The sequence below is a fragment of the Chaetodon trifascialis genome, chromosome 15 (assembly GCF_039877785.1).
Source record: "Chaetodon trifascialis isolate fChaTrf1 chromosome 15, fChaTrf1.hap1, whole genome shotgun sequence".
NCBI classification, from domain to species: domain Eukaryota; kingdom Metazoa; phylum Chordata; class Actinopteri; order Chaetodontiformes; family Chaetodontidae; genus Chaetodon; species Chaetodon trifascialis.
In genome coordinates, this window is record NC_092070.1 from 4,830,147 (window position 1) to 4,852,559 (window position 22,413).

The 22,413-nt window shown below is 41.8% G+C and overlaps 1 protein-coding gene across 2 annotated transcripts; it reads right to left on the reverse strand.

Moving 5' to 3' along the window:
• Positions 1–347: 347 nt before the first annotated feature.
• On the reverse strand, positions 348–21,849 carry rab11fip4a (RAB11 family interacting protein 4 (class II) a). Of its 2 annotated transcripts, XM_070980891.1 has the most exons (15): positions 21,549–21,849; positions 14,128–14,215; positions 13,673–13,761; positions 10,680–10,843; positions 10,269–10,430; positions 9,456–9,590; positions 8,817–8,852; positions 8,469–8,577; positions 7,622–7,725; positions 6,967–7,107; positions 6,202–6,283; positions 5,638–5,775; positions 5,420–5,560; positions 3,176–3,319; positions 348–3,088 (listed from the first exon to the last, which is right to left on the reverse strand). In XM_070980891.1, exons 1-15 carry the CDS (start codon positions 21,837–21,839, stop codon positions 2,972–2,974), a joined length of 1,941 nt encoding a protein of 646 aa, XP_070836992.1. In that variant the 5' UTR covers positions 21,840–21,849; the 3' UTR covers positions 348–2,971. The 2 variants fall into 2 exon arrangements, with proteins under 2 accessions (XP_070836992.1, XP_070836993.1); XM_070980892.1 differs by lacking the exons at positions 13,673–13,761; positions 14,128–14,215; positions 21,549–21,849 and adding an exon at positions 12,893–13,184.
• Positions 21,850–22,413: the final 564 nt, after the last annotated feature.

Sequence of the window (22,413 nt, forward strand, 5' to 3'; positions counted from 1 at the left end):
TAGTCGTGTGGTTTTGTTTTGCAGAGGTTCCCTGTCAAATTCCACTTTTAATACTTTCACTGTTGTTGCAATATGTATGCCCTGAAATACATGGAGAAGGACCAAGGGCTAGGAGTTTCATTCCAGCTGTGGAGCACTGGATGGTTTTCAGGTCTCTGTCTGCATCATGCTTGATGGGAATTTACGCGATCGGGCATGTTACGCAGATGTTACTCGCCCAGCGGAAACTGGAGGTTAGGGGTGATGTACGTATACCAAGCACAAAGAGCAGGAGACAGGTCAATAAGGGCCCAACAGCCCAGAGAGCTTTGAACCCTGCTGGAGAGAGAACAAACAACCAGACTTCGTCATGCCAAAGCGAATGGATTTTATTTACACATCTAGTTTGTATAACATGGTCAACCAGAATTCTATGTGCAAGAGACAAGTAAAAGAAACCAAAGTGAACACATGTGAATTGTGACAAACTATAATGTTTTGTCATTATATTTGATATTATTATTCCAGGTAAATACTTTGGCTATGACATTTTTAAGTGTGCTATATATTATTCAGTTCATATTATAATCTACAACATGTATTTTCTTATTTTGTGTCAAAAAGACTCTTAATAAGCAGAATGACTTGCACATAAATGGTTAACTAGATTCTGTACAACATTTACAGTGTATGAAATAACAAATACTGTGTCATAAAGTAAAAATGCCAATATAAAAAAAGTTCACTTTCAACAATGGACCAATCATAGCTGGACTGCTTAAATGATATTTGTTCGTACCTCGTATGCAAATGCACAAAACATGGAAAAGAACAAGCAACTGAACTGTGAAAAAAATCACTGGGTGAACAATTTGTGCAATGAAGCAAAACTTTTGGAAATTCGTAGAGTGCTCACTGTAGCAGCTCAGGGCTGCTCTCCTCACTGTGACACACCTGTGGAATACTGTTTAGGTGTGTTTCGCTATCTTATCTAGGTCACCCTGTGTGTGTGAACAAACATTTAAGTTTAATATTTAGGTTAAATTATTTGTAAATTATTTTGAGACTAATTTACAGCATGGGCAGAATAATGTGGAAACAGTGAAATGTTAAGATTTGGCACATAACATTGGCTCTTGGCACCTTTAAATACCTTTAACATGAGAGGGCTTCAGAAACCCATCCTGGTTAAAGCACTGTAACACTGCACTGAATTGTTCCTCAAGGGCTCATTGGACAAGTTACTGATATTTTGACAACTACTAAAGATTGATACGGTGTAGCATACACTCTATATTAATCATGAAGATGTTCAGCTGTGTTGACAGCCAAATTAAAGGGTTAGAAGCTAAAAGTGGAGAACTTATGTTACCTAAAAGGTCCATATCAGTGTTTATGCATGTTGTAACCATTTCCTAAATATGCAAAAATACTTCACATTACTTTTGACCATTTTACACATATTTTCTTTCAGCATTTTTAAAAGAAGCTCCTGGTCTGTGTGAACACAAAGCCATGCTTATCTTCTCATCTTATCTCTAAGCATTATTGCCAAAATTTTGTACTATTCTTTTGAGCGTTTCTTCTCCTTTGATGCTTCCACTGGTTTCCATTTATCCCCATACACTGTGAAAATGCTTGCATATAATGGCAGACTGGTTCCACTCAGCACCACCACATTATATGACTTTCAGTGATTAAATAAACACGATGTTCACATGAATACTAAACTCGAGCAGATGTCAAGTCTCTACAAATTTTACAAAGGAAACTAACAGCTGCCTGAAAGATGGCTAAAAACACTTTCAAAACGTCAAACATTATGGACTGCTTTGGAAAATGGTTTGTAGGAAACATGCAAAAACACTGACACAGTCCTTTAAATTACTGTCTTATGTCCTCTCCCACTCCTTAAATCTAGCCTCTGACTTAGTCTGGACCCCCAGTGAGTGACAGCCCAGGTATAATCAATAATTCTAGAGCTCTGTATTGAACTATTAGCACTGTGTACTGTGTCCGTGTCTGTACTGCGTTTCGGTAGTTTCAAATATATAATTAAAAAACACTGGTGGACAGATCAAACATGGCACAGTAGTTCTACAGTGATTCACAGATTGCCTCAATATTAAATGTTTGGCTCTAGTGGATACGAAAATCGTTAGATATACATTTGTGTGTGTGTGTGTGTGTGTGTGTGTGTGTGTGTGTGTGTGTGTGTGTGTGTGTGTGTGTGTGTGTGCGCGCACACCCAAGTAACTACATTTGTGAGCAACAGTTTCAGTCATAAGGAGTGACAACATTTAGGACATTCATAATTTAGAAGAATTAGAATTTAGAATTTACTGAAATTTAAAGATATAATCCTTAAGATTTGCATGAAATCAAACTGTTTTTATTCTATTTATGGTCACATTTTTTCTGCATTATTTATTTCATGTATTTACATTCTGTAATGAGCTTTCTATATAGTTGTTGTTGCTGTTTGTGGCGGGGTCCGCCATTCAAGTGCTGGATTCAAATTGCCTCACACATGAGGGATTCACAGGAAACAGCTATCACTGCTATCAGCCTCAGTGCTTACTGCTGACTCTTATGCCATATCACAGCTGTGTTAAGTTACTGCTAACGCTAACCCAATGTTTCCTAATGTTGCTGTGAAGATGTCAGAAAACGAGGGTTAGCGCTGAAAATTTAGTCTAAAAAACAAGACACGATAATTTTCTGCATTTCCTGACAGCAAACAAATTTGCTCGGCTGCATTGTAAACAAATACACCAGCTGCTCTTCTGTTGTATTTCTGATCATATTGCACAGCTCTCAAAGAGCGCCTCCTGGTGTTAAACTGCATCTAAACTGCTGTTTCCTTGGTAACCATGGGTCTCAACCAGGGCTGAAATCTTAAGGATTATACTTTAAGGAACAAGCTAATAGTCAGGTAATGGAAGATCTCCACAACTACAGTATTACAAGGATGTGTGTGTGTGTGTGGCGTTTAACTCTTGATCTCCAGGATGGAGGGGTTATGATCGAGAATGGCCAGAATGATTTTGTCCATGTACTGCCTCAGACGCAGGTTGATCTCCTCCTGCTCCTTCAGAGCATCGACCAGCTGAGAGAGACAGAGAGCGAGCAATGCATCAGCGGAGCTGTCAAATCAAACACCGGCATTCCAACCATCCACCAACAGCAGACTAACCTCGTCCCTGGACGCGTTGTCAATCTCAGCTGCCAGGCACTGAGCCTTGGTCTGACAGGCAAACAGGTTCTTCGCCTCGTACAAACTCAGACTGAGAATCTGAGCGTTCAGGTCGTCGTTCTGATCCCGCAGCTTATGGTTCTCCTAAGGAAGAAAAGAGGTAATGCTTACTTTCAGAGAGGACATTTTCAGAACTACGCTTATTGGCTTTCTTGCTTTCGTTTCAGAAAGGGTCCAATCGTCCGTTACATGTGTTCCCCTTTGAGTCCAGTTTTTTAGGTCTGTGTCATCTTTGTTTCGTCAGTTTAGTCTCTTCAATTCTTTTCAGTTGGAAGCAGTTAGCATAGCCTCCGTTAGCTGACCTCTTTTTTGGGCCCAGAGCTTTACTGTATGTTTTGTAGACTGTTCATTTCATTAAAGTAATTAAACCTGTGGTGTTTTGTTATTAATTGACCTGCAATTCCTCATGCCTGCCAGCTTGGTCCCTCACATTACCTAAAAACACTGATAAATAACCTTAACATTTCTAAATGCAACACCGAGCATTTCTACAGCCTCTGGTGGACTCGTGCATTGACCATCTTCTTGATACTGTTATTTCTCTTACATACGATCATTCATATGACCCCCCCCCCCCCCCCATAACATTGAGACAGATAGGGAGACTGCACTGGGTATCGCTTTGTCCAATGAATGGTGGAACATTGTATTAGATGCAATAAACCCACCCTCCTGTGCCAGGCTTTAACCTCATTCAGTCCAAAGTACTTCATAGGATCCATCTTAGCAAAACTAGATTATCAAAGATCTATCCATGGTCTTTCTTTGATCTCATAACAGAGATACTGGAATTGACTCTGGACCCATCGCCTCAGGTTGCTTTGCTGTCTTTGGTGTCCCTGATGACCCTCGGCAGGGTGTTAGAATGTCTGCTAAACAAACTGATGTAATTTCCTCTGCCTCTTTAACTGCCTGTCGTCGGATTCTCCTCTTATGGAAAAATCGTTCAGCCCCTCAAATACGTCCTGCTATTTCTGAAATTGGAAAAGATTAAATTTGCTGTCTGTGTGAGAAATTTTACAAACACCGGCAGCCTCTTGTCTCTCGATGGACTCGAGTGCTGCAAGTATGACTGGATGTCAAGATTAGGGATTGTTCCAGAGAAAAGGCTGATTATGCATATCACCAGTTGCCCATTCCTTTTTTAATAGTACAATTACTTTGCTATTTGTATCCACTTAGTTTATTCAATTCTAATGGTCATTATGGATTATTAATGTATTACAAAGAAGATGATGTCTTTCAACGTGGGAGTTTAGACTGAAAGTATGAGAGGAGACTTTAAAGCTCTTTGATTTGACACGCTCAGGTTGCACATCGGCATCCTGTGGTCGTTGAAGCAATAGAGCAGTAGCAGAAGTCAGAAACCCACAAACATAAATGGATGATACACAACCCATGGGAACAACAAGCATGTCCAAGCTGTGCTCACCACTTTTTACTGTCCCCTGGAAACGCTTCAGTTGTCATTTTGTGTATTTGCAGCTTCTGTATTTGGTAATGTTTTCTGCAGTTGCAGTGGGTTTTAGAAATGCTGCACATGTTATGAAATTGATGAAGATGGTTGCTTAATTTGCTCATGTTGGTCAGTTTGGAAGTTGCTTTGCTGAGGAACTGTGGGCTGGCTCTGTCCAAAGCCAGGCTATTGCTGTGAGGAAAAAATCTAACGTTCCCATCTCATCTTTCCATTACAACTGAACTTTCGTGATGACGTGTGTTACTGACTACCCAAAAGTATAACTATCATTATAAACTAAAGGAGATTAGAACAGAATGCAAAAACTGATCTTTTTTGGTCTTATGAACCAAATTCCTCATGTGCTCATTGAGAGGATCTCTGTGTGGGTGAGTGGTGTGCTGTGGGAGGGGTTTCTATCATTTGTATGCCTCTGAATTTAAAGGAATAGTTTGACAATTTGGGAAATACACTTATTTGCTTTTATGCCAAGAATTAGATGAGAAGAGTGATACCCTGCTCATGTGAGTCTACATTACTGGCAACAGTCCACATGTCCTCCTCACAGGCTAGGGATTTGTGGCATTTTATTAATTACTCATAATTAATAACAACATTGTGTCATGGCAATCCAGTACTGCATGACAAAGCTGAACTACATGGAACACGTGTAGAGAAGAGAAACTTCCATCAGGATAGAAGAACGAGTGCGTGCTGTGTGTGTAAACCTGTTTCAGCCTCTTGACTTCATGCTCCATTTCGATGGTCCTGGCGTTGTACTCAGACAGCCCTTTACCTTGTCCTGGATGCTCCAGCTCCAACTTATAACACTGCAGATACTCCAGCTCCCGACGGAGATCATCTATCAACTGCAGAGAAAATCTCCGGTTAGATGGAACGGCTGAACATTTCCCATGTTATGTTTCTGCTGTCTCGAGCGCCTCACCTCCTGCATGGCCTCTTTTTCCTTCTGAAACTCATGGCGGTTATGCCACAGCTTGTCCATTATCTTCCTGTAGAGGTCCATCTCATCTTTCAGTCTCAGACTAGTGTCCTCCAGCTTGTCTGTCATCCTCTGTTTCTCCTGGAGAGGAAAGAGTGACACAACCAAAATCAAAGCGTTAAAGGATAATTCTGCTGCTTTATTCCAGTTTTGGGTCCGATTTGCACAACAATTCTATTAGTCGCAATAAAACTGTCGCCAAAGTTATTGCTGAATTCTGGGCACACAGTGACAAGAAGTCAGTCTGTGATGGATGTTTACTTTGGAGAATTTGGGTAATACTTTGACATTCTCTTCAGGGTAAGTTTGAGTAACCTGCCCGGTTGTCTGACTGCTCGTGTTTCTTGCCTTGTCTTTTCATCGGTGTTGCTGCGTTCCCAGATCTCAGAAAATGAACTTGGTGTCTTCAATGTTATCATTAGTTACAGGACTGAAGGCCAAAACTACAAAAAAAATAAGACCCAAGTTCCAATAAACTGAATAATCCTTTTAGTAAATCACACTCACCTGGTCCAGCTTCTCAGTCTGAGACTTGAGTCTGCAAACATTTAACTTCATCTCTCCATTCTCATCTTCTAGTTGCTGCACCCTGTAGACACACACACACACACACACACACACACACACACACACACACACACACACACACACACACTCTGTTAATGTTAGTACAGCTTTATTTGTATCTGCCAACTAACTGAAAATGCAACGTTAAGAGGCGGGTATAAGAGCATTGTCACGTCACAACTAGTTTGGAAGCCAGTTCTGGTCCAATATTCAGCCTACACAAGTGTGATGTGGAAACTTGAAGCCTCCACTGCTGAAACATTGAGAATGGACATTTCAGTGATGTAGGAGAAAGCAGTTAAGCTTTGAAAGTGAAAAATAATTAATAGATTCTGGAATTTTAAACAAACTTGAACATAATTTGATGGTCTCTATGAAATAAGTGACTTGTGTTCATTTCTGAAACGAAAAACATGACAACATGACAAATAATAAAAACTGTAAGGGTGAGGAACAAAGCTATTTCCCAAGAGTTTTAAAAGAAAGACCCAGCATTGTGTGCCTCATCATTCTCTGGTGGTCTGTGGCAGCACTGTACCGTTCGGACAGTTTAACTTTTGAGAGTAACGTTATTTACAGCCTTATTTACATAAGCAATGTTTGTTTAAGACCTACAGTCAGAACCAAAGCCAGCAGCAGCAGCATCTGTGAGGTTTAGTTTTATGGTGGAAATTTCACTTCATGGCGTATCGTTCAGGAGTTTACCTGTTACAGAGCAGGTCTATCTCCAGGTTTCTGTCCCTCTCCATTTTGCTGTAAACCTCCCGGTGCCTCTTCATCTCCTCCTCCAGACTCTGATCTGCCTTGGCCTCTGCATCCTTCACCTGCTCCTCCAGCTCATGGACCCTGGGGTGCAAGCAAAGACGGTGAGAGAAAAAACAACATCACATGCAGTGAAAACATGCAATGTTTGACACAGTGGCAAAACACTGGCATCAGATTGGGTTAGATGAAACTAGGATTTCCAGATGAGGTTGTATCACCGACAGATAAACTTTTAGACGTGTTAATGTATCTGTGTGTGAATTTACTATGTGAGGAACAGATTTCACATGTTAGACGATAAACTCACATCATAAAGACACATTGAATGTTCACATCAAAGTACATCAAATTCCTAAGAGAAAACACATGTGAAACTCTAAGTGATAAATTCACATACAGGCACACGTGATTCATGCTCTAGCATTTCACGTGATGCATTCAAATATAAGCAGAATGTGGTTTTCAGGCATTTCTCACTTGAAATGTGTGTGAAAACATGAATGGCTCATATTATTTTTGTAAGGGTAAATAGGACTAATTTTAGGCCAACATAAAATCAGAATAAATCAAGGATTCAGTGTGTGTGTTTTCCTACCTGTGTACAAGATGTGTGTTCTCCTGTTTGAGTTTAGACTTGAGGTCACCGTTGGCCAGGCTGTCGCTTTCCAACTCTGTCACCTTCTTCTCCAGATAACTGACCTGAGGCAGACAACCAGGCTTTTAACTCATCCTACCACACACATATGAGGACTAAGGTGAAAATGAGCACCTGGTGTTCACTGCATACTTTCCTAATGTCTTTTGTTAGATACATCTGTACTCAAACTGTCAGCTCCTCCTAACTGGAAATCATGGAGCTGCAACTCAAGGCACACAAGGTCAAGAGGTTCACTTAGCTGTCAGCTAGTCTCCAGCTTTTATTCCATGAGCTTAAACATGACAGCACACGTGTGTACTGTGCAGCATGTCAGCGTTTCCCCTCAAAGGCTGAGGAGTCAAGGTCATCACTTTTTGTCTGCCTCTGCAAAGCCGGATTAAAAGGAGCATGCAACACAACACACACCCTGCAGAATGCTGTAATTCCCTTATCTCATATGTGTTTATATAGTCCTTGGTTGCTAAAATAAACTTTGCTGCAATGCTTTTTGTTTTTGTGTGCATTATTAGAATTAAAATCATTTTCAGATTAATAAAAACCATTGAGGAAGTACTAGCCTATGTGATTACTGAGTGCATGCAACCACAGAAAGGCAAGCTGTACTGGACACCAAACAGGCATCCTGTCCACTACTACTGTACCACTGCTACTTCTTGGCAGGTGAACCTCATAAAGTAGGTTTGGATTTGAGACAAACAGATCCTTATAACTGGGCTAATAGTTTTCACTGATTTCCATCCAAAAAAAGTACAATAACTGCTTGCATTTTTGTGTGTGTTTGTACTTTCTCTGTGATGTCAAGGTCGCAGGAGTCGATGCTGTCTGTGAACAGGTCCTCAGTGCTGCTGCCCTGACTGGACCCAAACACACTGTGGTTGGCCTGAAACAGCTGACTGCAGGGAGGAGAGGACACATTAGAAACCAGCAGCACGGACAGAGGACATTATTACCCATTATACATGATGATGATCATACACTGAACGTGCCAGCTCCTGAACCTGCTCTGCCTTTATACAATTCTATTTATCACCCAACAGCTAACTGCTGAACCATTCACTGTGACCCCCCCCCCGCAGATTCACTGCAGCATTTTCATTTAAAGGGTCATTAGTAGGAAGGTCAGGTCACTCACCGTCCAAAAGCTGTGCTGGAAATCTTTCTATTAGGGCTGAAACAAGAGACACACAGACAGCAACACAGTTTTTAAGACTGGTCTAAGCACTGTTCCAACTACTGCTTACTGCTGTAACAATTATTAAAACTAGCTACTGCTAGTACACTGCTGCTTCTGCGAGCAATTCAAGCATCAAATATTGAATGAAGAGAGACATAATAATAGATACATCAAATAAAAGAGTGTCAAGCCGTTTGCCTCTGAGCCTACTACAACTGGTACTCACTGATGTGCCATGTGCTTTTTTTTTGCCAAACTCTGTTCTTTTTGTTTGATTGCACTGCGTCTCACAGAGACACAAAAACTTGCAGCCAACCACCCAACCAGACTGGGATACGGTTGCTATAGCAACAGCTCAGGCTCACCCTTTGATGTGGGTGCAGCGTCTGGTGCCAAGAATGCATAAGAGGGTGGGATTTGGGTGGAAGGCTTCTGCATGTGAGCATTGTTAAACCAGGGTGATGCTGAGGCAGCAGCTTCTCTCCCCTCTCCTTGTCACCTCCCATCCACCACTGTTTGGTCCCACTAAGCATTTGTGTTCACTCTCTGGTCTTCATGTGTTGTGTGTTTTCGTGTGTGTGTGTGATTGTGCTATACCTGTTGGCTTTGAGGTTGCGAAGCCGAGCCTCCAGGTCATTTAGTAGATTCACTTTCTTGCAGCACTGAGAACAGTAGACGTCCAGCAGCTCGCTGTTATACAGCTGCCTCATCTTCTGCGGAGTCTGCCCAGCACTGCAATTACAAACAACACGTCAATATGTTGAAGTGAAATGTGTAACCATGCTAAAAACATTGACAGATGGGATATTAAATACAGCTGATTAAAAATGTGTGACCAAAGCTGACAGGGGCTATGCTGGTTCAGGAAGATCTTTTTATTCCTTTTTTTTTTTAATTGTCTGGCCAAAGTACAACACACTATAAAGCGTTTGCACTGCAGTCCATTCTGTGATGGTTGGACCACTTGCCAGAGGCAACAGAGGCATCCATTGGCTCTTTTCACAGCAGACATTTCAATATGTCACTTTGAACATAAAAAAAAGGTCTAAGTATCAAAATCCACCATTGTTGCTGGTGATTAATTCTGCACAGGCCTGGCTCATCTTGTACAAGCCTATTGTGACTTGTCATGGTAGAGGAAGCTCAGGCGTTACTCATGAGAACATAAGATGAATTAGGGATATTCTGTTCACATGTCCCAGTGAGTCATGACAGTGTGACAGTGAGTCAACACGAATAATGTCAGGATCCTGAAAATGAATTCAGCCATCACTCATTTTAGATTTTATACCAGTGCTTCCATGACAAAGACCAACACAAAGTGACTCTTTCTGACACTTCTTGAAAGATATGCTTGTAAGACATGAGAGTACGTGATTGAGGGCGTGTGCTTCTAATCTAACCACCAACCTTGACGGAAGGGAGGATCCCAGGTCTGAGAAGCCATTTGTCCGGGTGTCATCTTCAGGGCAAGGACTGCTGGGAGTAAAGTCCACATCCTCTCCCTCACCGTAGTCTTCAAACTGCTCCTCCCCAGAGATGACGGATGCAGACGCAGAGCCAATCAGGCGGCTAGAGTTGAAAAGCAGGGAGTACAGGAGTACAAGAGCGGTTAATCCAACAAACAAAAAACAACAACAACAATCCCCAGAATAATAATGAATATCAATAATCAGATGAACGCATTTAAAGTCACTTCTTTTCTCCCACTTTTCATTTTCATTTCCTTTTGGACAACAATATGACAGATCCACACTCTTCATCATACAGCTCCTGACACTGACTCACAGTCACTAATTCTCAGATGTTGCTGTGACTGACCTGTCTTGCCGTGTCGGATCCAAAGAGTCAGAGCTGCTGCCGTTTTCAGCGCTGCTGTCCATCTCACACTCCCCGTCAGCGCCACAGCCATCACCATACACACTGCATTCTGGGTAGGACCGCGTACACATGATAATGGGAGGGCCCAACTTGGCCTCGCCGTTCTACACATACAAAAGTAAGCAGCATGTCAACAAATGCTAAAACAGCAACTTAAAGCATGGTCAAAAGCAGGTAGCAACATTAGATAAATGTTGTGTCTGCCCACTGCGCTGTTTTGTGCACAGGGTACGCTGTGCACCATTCAGGACAAAGACAGCACATTCTGAGCTGTAGCTTAACTTGAAGGTTCCCTCTGTAATGACTGCAGGGACATCCAAGACGTACTTGTACATTTTGCATCATGGTGTCCATAAACTGCAACACATCACGCTAATGTTTTTCAAAAAGGCCTCACCAACTTCTTAGATTATATCTGTATTTTCTGAGACTCACACTGTGGTCCCAGTTGAGCCAAGAGTTCAGGCATCTCTTCAGTTTGTCATTATTTCTGAAGCCTGAAACACCTTTTAAATGTTAGTGCAAAGCATTAAGAAATCTGCCCTTACAGAGAACTCTCTGACCTTAAACCTACATTAAAACAGCTGTGAAGCAGCTCTAACTTACACCTCAAGTAAGATAGTGACATTTCTACAGGAGACAGAAACTGCTTAAAGCATGGGTGCAGTTTAAACCTCAGCTCCTGGGGACACAGCAGTGGGGTTTAAGAGACCATCTGATTTTCTGATTTTACAGAACAAGTTTATGCTATGTTTTTAAGAAGTCATTTCCGATAGTTACCTCTGATTTTGTTTCACACTTAAACCCCAGTGCAGTTCATTAGTTGGCCTGGAGTGAAATACGTCTTGAATAGAGTTAAATTCAACTTGCAGACACCTTGTGATAGGACAGAACACGTCTAGTACTTGACCTGGAGACGCCTCCTGGGTTGGTTTGGCAGAAAAGTGCGATACAGCATGCCCCAGATCTGTGTGTTATCAATTATGCACATGCCTGTCTGGTTCCTACCAAATGAGGTGCAGGGCAAGGTACACACCCTGTCTCTTTCTCTCACACACAGACACATACATTTTTATCTGCAATGACAAAACAGGTGATTTAATCCCTTTATACTGAAGACTTTGCTATGTTTTTTTTGGTGTAGACACACACACACACACACACACACACACACACACACACACACACACACACACACACACACACACACACACACACACACACACACACACACACACACACACACACACAGCAGACATGGTATGGTCTCTGAGGGACCGCTGTGTAGCTTTCATTCATCAATTATACACATGTTTTTGTCTATCATGAATTAGAAAATATTTTGATCTAGGACAAAGAGGAGACTAAATGAGGTATTCAAAATGACTTGAGAGTAAGATCTTCTTGCAGGGATGTGTGCTCTAACGCTGACCTCACACTGAAACATATCTGAAGTGGGTGACATTTATGGGAAAATAACAGCATTTTGCTGTGCACCTCCAGCATTGACAGGCACAATAACGTCCACCTTTATGGCTCAGTTCCCATGTCCACCCTGAGCTGGGATTTGGAAAGCCCCATTGTAAGACACACAAGTAGACTTTGTGCTGGTTAGTGACATGTCTTTGTATACTTCCAGGATTTTTTTCTTGCCTGTGAATTGTGGGTTTTGTCCTTTAACAAGGCTTTGTTAGGAGGTAAGTTTGTGACCAAACATTTCTCAGCCTAGCTCCCCTCACAACATCCCCCTCAGTAGAGGTCTTTTAATTAGGACAATTACTGAAAACACCTGTGTGAATCTACAAAGCCCAACACCAAACTGCATGTACCAATAAGAACGACAGAGGTGGAAGCTGTCCCGCCCCAACAGGTGCAACATAACTAATCACAGAGTGAGGAAATGTCAGTCAAGTTCAGTTTGTACATGCAAAGTCCTGAGAAGAGGTCTAATTAGCCAACTAAATGAAAACACCTGTGCAAGTGGTCCAGTAGCAGACACACGCTTCAGCAGTTCAATCACCAAAATGCTTCAAAATTCTACTAAACTATTTTACTTCCTGGACTATGCCAATCTAAAGGCAAGAACAAATGATCTCTGTGAAAAATCCTCTCAATCTGACACACACACACATGCACACCCACACACACCTTACCAATCAAGTGTGCATGCCACGTGTCTCCTCTCCAGTCCCCATCCACCAGTCACACCATTGTGTGTGTGTATGTGTGAGTGTGTCATCCAAATATGAAACATATATTATCCTTTATCACGGAGGTCCAGTGTATTCCTGAATCTTGAAGGCTCAGCGTGTTCACAGCTTGAAGACGAGCATCCCTCACACACATGTATCACTGCGGCTCAGTCATTCTCATTTGAAAACAAACTGATGCTTTAGCCGAGACAAAGCCACACCTCCATTTCTCTCTCTCTCTCTCTCTCTCTCTCTCTCTCTCTATCTCTTGTTGCTAGGCAACTGTTCAGCTGGACTGATCTCTGGTGGTAACATAATCTATTATGCACTCCAACACACAGTACTCACAGCAGTTTATGATATAGAGTATAAGTCACTGAATGTTAGGAATGACAAAAATGAAAAAAATACTGGATATGGCCAAAATCTGAAACAAATAAAGAGAGAGAAAGTCAAACTTTTGACTCTTCAGCTCTTCATCTCCATGATACCCAAGCACCCAGTGCACAACTACTACTAGCAAGTAGACTGGTGAGTGAATTACATCAATATTGGCATGCAGTCCTGATGCTGGGTCGGATCAGTCCCAACTCCTTTAAAAAGGAGTTGGGACTACAACTTGGTTTTCTTAACATGGAGGACACAATGCGTGACACACGTATGTTCTTATTGAGTATGTATCCACTTTAAAGCCAGAAAACAGACTCAAAGCTTCATCATCAGAGTGTGAAAAGTCTGTACCTGGTAAACATAACCGTTGTCAGTAACAGACGGTTGGTTGGAGGTAACACTGCGAGGACCCACAGCCATCTTCAGTATCTCCTCACAACCTGGCAGGAGGAGAGGGAGAGCAGGAAGGCAGGCAGGAGACAGAAAGAAAGAAAGAAAGAAAGAAAGAAAGAAAGAAAGAAAGAAAGAAAGAAAGAAAGAAAGAAAGAAAGAAAGAAAGAAAGAAAGAAACTTTTGCTTTTTTGCAGAGATTTAGAATATTGACACCACACAATGTCAGTTGGGTCAACAATGTAAATATGTCACAATAGCCAGCAACCAGTTAGCTTAGCACAGCTTAAAGAATGGAAATGGGGAAAGAGTTAGCATGGCTCTGTCCAAAGCTGACAATATTCAGCTGCAGTATTTAGTTAACTCTCTGCTTCACCTCTTTCATACATCATTGATATTTACTGCACATTTCCTACCTTTGATGGCGAACACCCCGTGACAAAAGTCTTTGAAGTTGATCTTGCCATGGGCGTTAGGATCCAGGTACCTGGTTAACTTCTTCACCTGCAAGAGACATTACATTACATTATTATATTACATATGTTTTACCCTGCATTTTCTGCTGGCTTGCAGACATTGCGTTCTTTTGTATGTATATTTTTGGTTAAAGGCTCTTTACATAAAGTGCATCATGAAGAGAAACTACATCAGAATTAAAATTTACTTCTACAAAACTAGAAGTAAACAGTGATCCAGTCTGAGTCTGATATCTTGGTGATGTGAGCCCTACATTTCAGAGGAGCTCCTCTTGTATCAGCTGTGCCCTTAATGGCAATGGTAGGAGAGGACAGGGAAGACATGGCACAGACTTACTTTCACATGCTCTGCAGCCCTAGACTGTTCAGTTAAATCAAGTCTTAGATCACATCATAGAGACCAAGGCTGTGGCAAGCAAACAGCTGTTTTCATGCCAGGGACAACTACTGTTACAGGCAACTGCTGGCAGTCACACAGGTTATTGTGTGCACTGGTGCACCCACTGTACAGCACCTGTGCACATTCATGGACTAATTCAAGCCACATATGCACTGTGGGACAATAAAGACGGCTAATAATAAAGACTGCTTTTACTGCTTACTGGGTCTGCAGTGCCAGCTTAATGTCATTTTTATGGACTTTATCAAAGAGTACCAGCTGCTGTGAGACCTCATTAGCTACGATGATGCATAACCTTGTTGCTGTTGATGTCACTTGATGTGACGATCTTATCACAGGACCTTGGAGAGTGAAAGAAATGTTGAATTTTAGCAGGGAAAATTTCACATTTCTTCATTCAGTGATATGCTTTTAAATGACATACAAATGTCTAATAAGAAAATGGAAGCCTAACACTTTGTCAGGAAGGTGGTCAGTGTCCATGTTGGTGAGGGTGCTGGTCCTGCAGCAAACAGTCAAAGAGCAGGAGCCCGTTCAAGATGCCTCTATTTAAGATGCATCTGTTATATAACTAAAATTATAATTCATGAGGATTCCAGTTTTTTTTGGAGCTGAACGCAAATCATCACAGCAAGAGCTTCTGCTCAAAATAGAATTTCTTGCAGGTCTGCTTCTGTGCAATAGTCACAGAGGACACTTAAATCCAAACATGTATATCTATTCTGCATGTCTGCAGTGATATGTTAATGTCACCACAGAAACTCTTTCCACAGAAATTTTCTCTTTGAACTGTGAGTTCTCCTCATTTAGAGAGCCAATGAAGGGGCCTGAAAACACCATGTCAGGATTCCCTTCTACAGGATGGGCAAAGATGTGATGAAGGTCAAAGACTGTCTTCAATGCTGTCTCACAAAGCAGCTATGTATCTGGGAAATGTGTTTGATTAAATCTAACAGGTTTTAAAGTGTGAAAGAAGAGGAGGAGCAGAGAGAAGCAAAAAATAAACATGACAGATGGAGATAAAGATAGAGGGGAGCGTGGTGGAGGTGTGAAAAAAATGAAAGATCCAGAGGGAGAGTGGAAAGAAGCCTGTGAGCAGTGGGTGTCAGTCAACAGGTTAAACACACACTCTAATTATCTGATAAGCATGAACAGCAAAATTCAAGACTGTTTGATTTAGGAGTTATCATGACTTAACTACAACGTGACACTTTGTGTGATGGGGTACTCATGTCACAACTGTTATGAATCAAAAGTTTGATGCAGTTTTTCTTGTCCTGCCACACTTTCACAATAAACAGAAATTATGATCTCTAAAAGATATCTAACACTATGTTTGCAGTCAGTCAGCCCCTGATGATGCATTTAACCTTAAAATTAACAGAATTTTCCCCTGGAACACATGACCCCGGACCCCCCTCGAGGGTCTGAGGTCCACTCGCCATAGTCTCACAAACTCCTGTGGGAAACACTGTTTGATAATAATCTTAAATCCGTATTCGATTGTTTTGCTCACTTGGGGCCTGCAGAACAAGCTGTAAACACATCATTGACTTCATGAGGTCATATACAGTAGAATATACCACAGAGCTCATCAGTAGCACCATTGCTCATATACAAATACTGATTACAGCAGCTGTAACTCCATTTACTAGCTTTGTCCTGAGCTTTTCAAACAAGACAAGCTCAACTGTCATGTATTTTGTTTTACTTGTTAACATCCAGTTGCGTCATACAGTTTGATGTGTTTGCCGACATGGCGTCAGGGCACTGAGCACCACTGACGGTCCCGTTCAGCCTCCCCTCGACTCAGCTCTTTCTGCCCCTTCATCAGCTACTCTTCGAACACACAGTGGATGAAACATATCCTTTGGTTGAAATAACTTTACAGTTACACTCAGCAGGTATTATGAATACCAACTGGATATAGGCTTTGATGTTGAAGTTAGCTTTGATGGGAGAGGGTCTGTGAGTCTGGATAAATACATCAATATGACCCACTGAGAGCACAGTGCATGCTGCGGAAATACACTGGAATCCACACACTGTCGGACAAATATTATCTCTTACACACACACACACAGCCACACATCCCAGAGCTCAGTGTCACATCATCACACAGGCTTAAACGCAGATGTCAACATGCTGTGCCGAAACCTAATACTGCTCTGTGTCATCCATTTAACATCAAAGTCCTACAGACTCTTTAAAGCCAGACAGGCAGTAACCAGTGTCAACTAATCTCTAATTACATTATTATACAGCTGAAGCTCTGACAGAGGGCACCATTTGTATTTCTATCAGTAATTCTTAGATAAAACTAGAGGAAAACATTGTTCTACTACAGTACCACCAGTTCTAATGAAGGTACACATACCTAATGTATATATGTAATAAAGTAAAAAGTCTGTTTTAGATGCTTCTGCATCTACAGATGTGCATCCCACACTACAGCAATCCTTGAACATTTCTTATTTTGTTCATTGTTTTGTATAATGTCAGTGAAGAGAGGAGTGTCATTGTGGTTCTGTGGCACAGGACGTTCAGACTGGATGGGGACAGCCTCTCCTCAAATGCCCCAACGATGAAACAGTCAAGTTCAAATACAGTTTTCAGCCAATCACAGCACTTCAGAGACATTTGAAAATGCCACTGGCTGTGAGTAATAGCCCACATGCTTATAGGGCTGCAGCTAATGATTATTTTCATTATCAATAAATCTGCTTATCATTTGTTCTATAAAATCAGACCAGACCAGGCTCAGACCATAAATCATTTTGGTGTGGTGCAGAAATATCTTGTTTTGTTTTTGTAAGCTAAACAGTCAATATTTCAGGTCACACACTTTCATTCACTCACTCAGGCAACAGTGAGTGCTGTGTGAGAGCCAAAGCTACAGGAGCACTGTTGGGAATCACATATGGTTTGTTTTACATGAATGTTTGTATTGGTATAAAGGATGGCAGCAGCCTGTGTTTTAGAAAATTCAGTGAGGGTTATGGAGGATCTGCTTGCAGCCAAACCTGGGTACATTATATCAAAATACGCCTGTAATAGGAAATAACAGCGATGACTAATAACACTGGTGGCCAGTGGAGTAGCTGGTGGTGACTATGGCCAGTGATTGAGCTGTTTTTGATCTTCCCACTGCAAAGCTCTCAATGCAGTCAGTTCTGTTTGGCTGCAGACTCATATCTCAGACTCTGAAGTCTGTTGTTAACATAATGAAAACACTACACATCAGCAGTAGACTTTAACTGTAAGTACAACTTTAACTGCATCATTACATAATGATAAGGTCATTTTGGCAAAAGGAAAACAATAATATTCACTGTGGTGGAGTGCTTTTCTCAAGGAAATTTCAAATATCTGCAAACAGATTTTTGTGGCATACTGAAATGAATGGAAAGCAATGACTTCTGGGAAGTTAAAAGAAACACATTAAACTCTGCAATAATGTTGTTTTCTTTGGAAAAATGTTGTGAGGGAAAAAATGTGGAAGAGTAATCATTAAGTATCAGAAAACACTACTTGCAGGGCTAAAATGAGCGTAACATGGTTTGGCCCTTTGTTTAGGGCACAAGAAAACAATGTTTCCTAGTACAAATAATACTGAACAAATACAGGAATAACAAAGACTTGCATCTAATCCATGTGCTCTGATAAATATTGTATGTGTGCCTGAGTGCAGTCCAGAAGCAGCAGTGTGGTTAAAACATGAGGAACAAAGATGCTATTTCATGCTGTATGTAGTGATCTGATGCTCACTGCAGTGAGCTGAACACTACAGAAACAGATGTTTCTGGATGTGTCTGTGCAGAGAACGTTCTTTCCGAATAAAACAAATGTAAACACACGCCTGCTGCGGTGAGCACCATCTCGCAGGCTGTTTTCTGCTGCTAGGCGGATCGCTTCATTACTCAACAACCGACCAATCCGCTCGTCGTGAAGCTCTCGTCACCATGGTGACAAAGAACACAGAGATGAGAGGAGCCATGAGAGGGGAGGAGGAAGATGAAGAAGTAGCTTCCTCTGAGTACGACTGAGTTATTTTTAGTGATGTGTTCGGGGTGCTCAGCCGCCATGACAGCTTAAAGAAAAATCTACTCTCACTGTAAGATATCATTTGTCTGTGATACTTAGTTCATCCAGGATTTAATCCGCCTCCTCTGCTACTGATCCCCATTCCTCCACTGGGCTCACTTTCTCTCTCTTCCTAGCTCATGTTTTACACGGCAGTCTCCAAATACCCTGGCGTGACTACCAGAGTTATTCTAAACGCAGGTATAACAGATACCTGAGGAACTGAGTGGTAGTCTTCTTGACCGTGAAGAAGGCCAGTCCATCCCTCACCTGAAAACATGTCTTTAAGGGAATTGCATGTTATAGCTAAGAGGAGAAGTGGTGCTGCAACATAGTCTTTACATTTACGCTCACCATCTTCCATAACAACGTAAATGTTGGCTGTGGCAGATAAACATCTCAGGTCAGCTGCCACCATGGCATGTATGTTTTTCTTATATTAATAACTATACCATTTAAAAAGCAATTCATGAGTTAAGAATAGTCGGGGATTAAGGTTACGTATTTCTAGTGTCAGGTGCCAGTGACATGGAAGATTAAAAAAAATTGAGTGGCAGAAACAATTTTCTCAAACTCAAATAATTGCATTATATTGTTACTGTACTGAATTACTTACTTACTAACCACATCAATGCAGAATGAGTTTCATAGCATATTGAAATTAATGAAATCTGGACACAGTTTTGGCAAACACACTCACCACTCACAGTTTAATCCAACATATGTATCTACATTCCATTACAAAGAGACTTTCACTCTGTAAACAATCCATGGGCTTTAACAGACTGATAAACTGGGCAGAGACAGTGTGCAGCACTGTTTGGAAGCAGCTCTCTCCAACCATCACTCCAAACACATTAGCCAGCCAAAACCTTTAAGCTAATGAGGACAGACACAGTATTTCACTCTGAATCTTAAGATATGATAAGGTAATAGAATAGCACGCTGCACAATCATGGGGTAGGCAAATGATTAATCAAGAGTTAGTGGCAACCCTGCTAGCTCCAGGTTCAGTACCATAGAGACAGCCCTCACACTGCTAAACCTGGGACTGGCAGAGCGCTCTCCATGGTGCTGAACCTAAGGCTGCCTCTGGCTGCCACACCCCTGCCAGTATTGTCAGCCCACAAGAGGCAACACTAGATACAACATTTGCATAGCTGGAGTCCCTTTGGAGCTAATCTCTACAGCTTCTGAAGCACTCCCACCTCACTGCACCTGCACACAATATAAACCTTGTGCACATTTGACTTTATCATCTGTGTGTTTAGGATTAAGAATCTAAAATGATCCTGCGCCCCTGGCTTAGTTCTGTGGCATTTGTGCTGCTGGTGCTGAAGCTCAAAAAGAGTGAACATAGCAACATGGAAATATAAGTGAAGTAGCTTGGTTGGCTGCACCAGCATGGGCACGGAGTCACATGGTGTCATCAGAACTGCACATCTTGTGACATAGACTTCAAATCAATAATACCAAAACCATCAGGGGTCCCAAACCCCACATGGGGTTGCCAGATAAGCTTAAAACACCCTTAGATTTATCTGGCAACCCCACAAGAATATGACCCAGATAGGAAATATAAAGAAGTCTGCTTGACAAATTGCGGTTTCTTCTTTGGTGAAAGAGTTTTCCCTCATCAGACCTCTAAAATGATCCAAATGAACCAATTCGAGACAAGAAAATCACTTCTCTTGAAGTTGCTTCATATTAGGTGGTCACACAAAAAATGTAAAATAATGTTGAGAACCACTGCCCTAAATGAATAAGTACGAGGGCTACACACTTTTTCAGCACTGTTAACTTGTCAAAGTTCATCCAGACAGACCTCTGAAGTCTCTTCACCTCATTGCATGTGATCTGATCCAACTATGACTAGCCAATGAGATCTCAGCTGACGGCCTCCTCATCACTCTTGCCGCAACACTTCACTGTCTGTTTCAGGAAAATCAATAAAGGAACTGTTTATTGGAATGTTTTTTTTTTTTTTTTCCAGTTAATGGAATTAATTAAATACCTGTCAAATTAAGAATACCTCTTCAAATCATGCACGTAAAACCAAATACTGCCATAAAGCAGTCTTGTTTACTGACTGTACCCTTGTATGGTTGTTGAACATTAATGGCAGAACTAGCAGCACCAACGAGAATCACTTGATCTTAGATTATTAGATTATCAACACCAAAAACCTCGTATTTACCACTGCTGTTTCAGGTCACTGTGACCTTTTCTGCTCTTCAACTGTACTGTAGATGTACCAGAAACACAGTTTGATGTCAAAACACATTTGGTCTGTGACAGATAAAGAAAAATACAGCGGATGAGTGCAGACTGGCAAAAGACCAAAAGCACTTTTAAGTAAAAGTGTGTTAGCACAGACTTAACCTTTAAACAAGGCCAGAGTAAGGCTTTTAGAAGAGGAATATGGGAAATGAAAACCAGTGTTATTAGTCCAAAGTTCACTCAAAAAACATTTCCTATAGCTGTCAGCTTGATGGACATCTGTTAAAATCGATACATGGTTTTCTAGTGTTATTAAGCATAACCTGGAGAACACCTGACTCCTATCAGGAGAGACAGACAGAATTAGGATGACAGCTCGGCTGCAGTCGTCTGTCGTGTCTGTCACACAGAAGTCCACCAGTCCAGCAATGACGCTGCTAGCTTATGTCCAGGTAATGAGTTGCTACATGCTAACACCTCTAGCACACCTGTGACATTTAACGCGTAGGACAGGTTGTCTGTCTGTTGTTGTCAGGCGCTGCTGAGGTCGACCACTCACCACTTGTTACTAAATATCCCATTATCAAAATGCCGGTCGAGCGACCACAGCTTGTTACACACTCTATCCACAGCTACCCGGTCCTCCTCAGCCGCTCACCTCGTCTCCTTGACCGAACTGAAGACCGAGGTCCACCAAGTGCTCCACCCGTATGAAGCCGTCAGCATCCTCGTCACACACGTCGAAAACCTCCTTGAGCCTCCTCAGAAACTGCAAGAGCTGCTCTTGGTCGGGAAACGCATGTCCTTCCATCGCAGAGCCGGTTCCGTCGGCGGAAGGTTTCCTTCTCCCGGACAAACGGGCTGTTAAAGATTCGGCTTGACGGTCGCCATCATCGTTCCCGTCGTCAGCTCCGCCGGACCGACTGGCGCTGCTGCTGTGACATAGCATCGCTTGTTGAAGAGGCGCGAGTTACGGAAAAAGCCGATGATTTACGACATTGGCACGAGGCAATGCGTCACAGACCAGCTGCTGATTAATAATCCAGGTGTGTTACCGCCCGCCTCCTGCCACAGTAAAAAGGAATATTGACCTGAAATACCCTCTCAGTGGCTCTGTTAAAGCTGTCTCTCCTCTCCAGCTCCACTGAAGGCCATGCAGTGACACAAACGAGTACAACAGGGTGGAAGCTCATGGATGACATGCTGGAAATGACAACAATTATAAGACTTATGAGGAAGGTTATGAGATGGTAAATCAAAATTGTTCTTCCTGTAAATGAAAGGCTGCATCCATCAGCAATAGAACTCACTTTCACTCACCTTAAAGCACTCAGGGGTTTTGTCACTTCAGCCTTGCTTGGTCTGGTGTGACCAGAGTTAAAGTTAGCTAATGTTGGCACAGTTGAAATAGATATTTCTCTGTGACTGACAGTCAGTTTGCAAACTTACTTAAATTTTGTCTTACTAGCACTAAATTATAATAGATAATAGCTGCGTCTCGATCCCATACTTAACAATTCTAA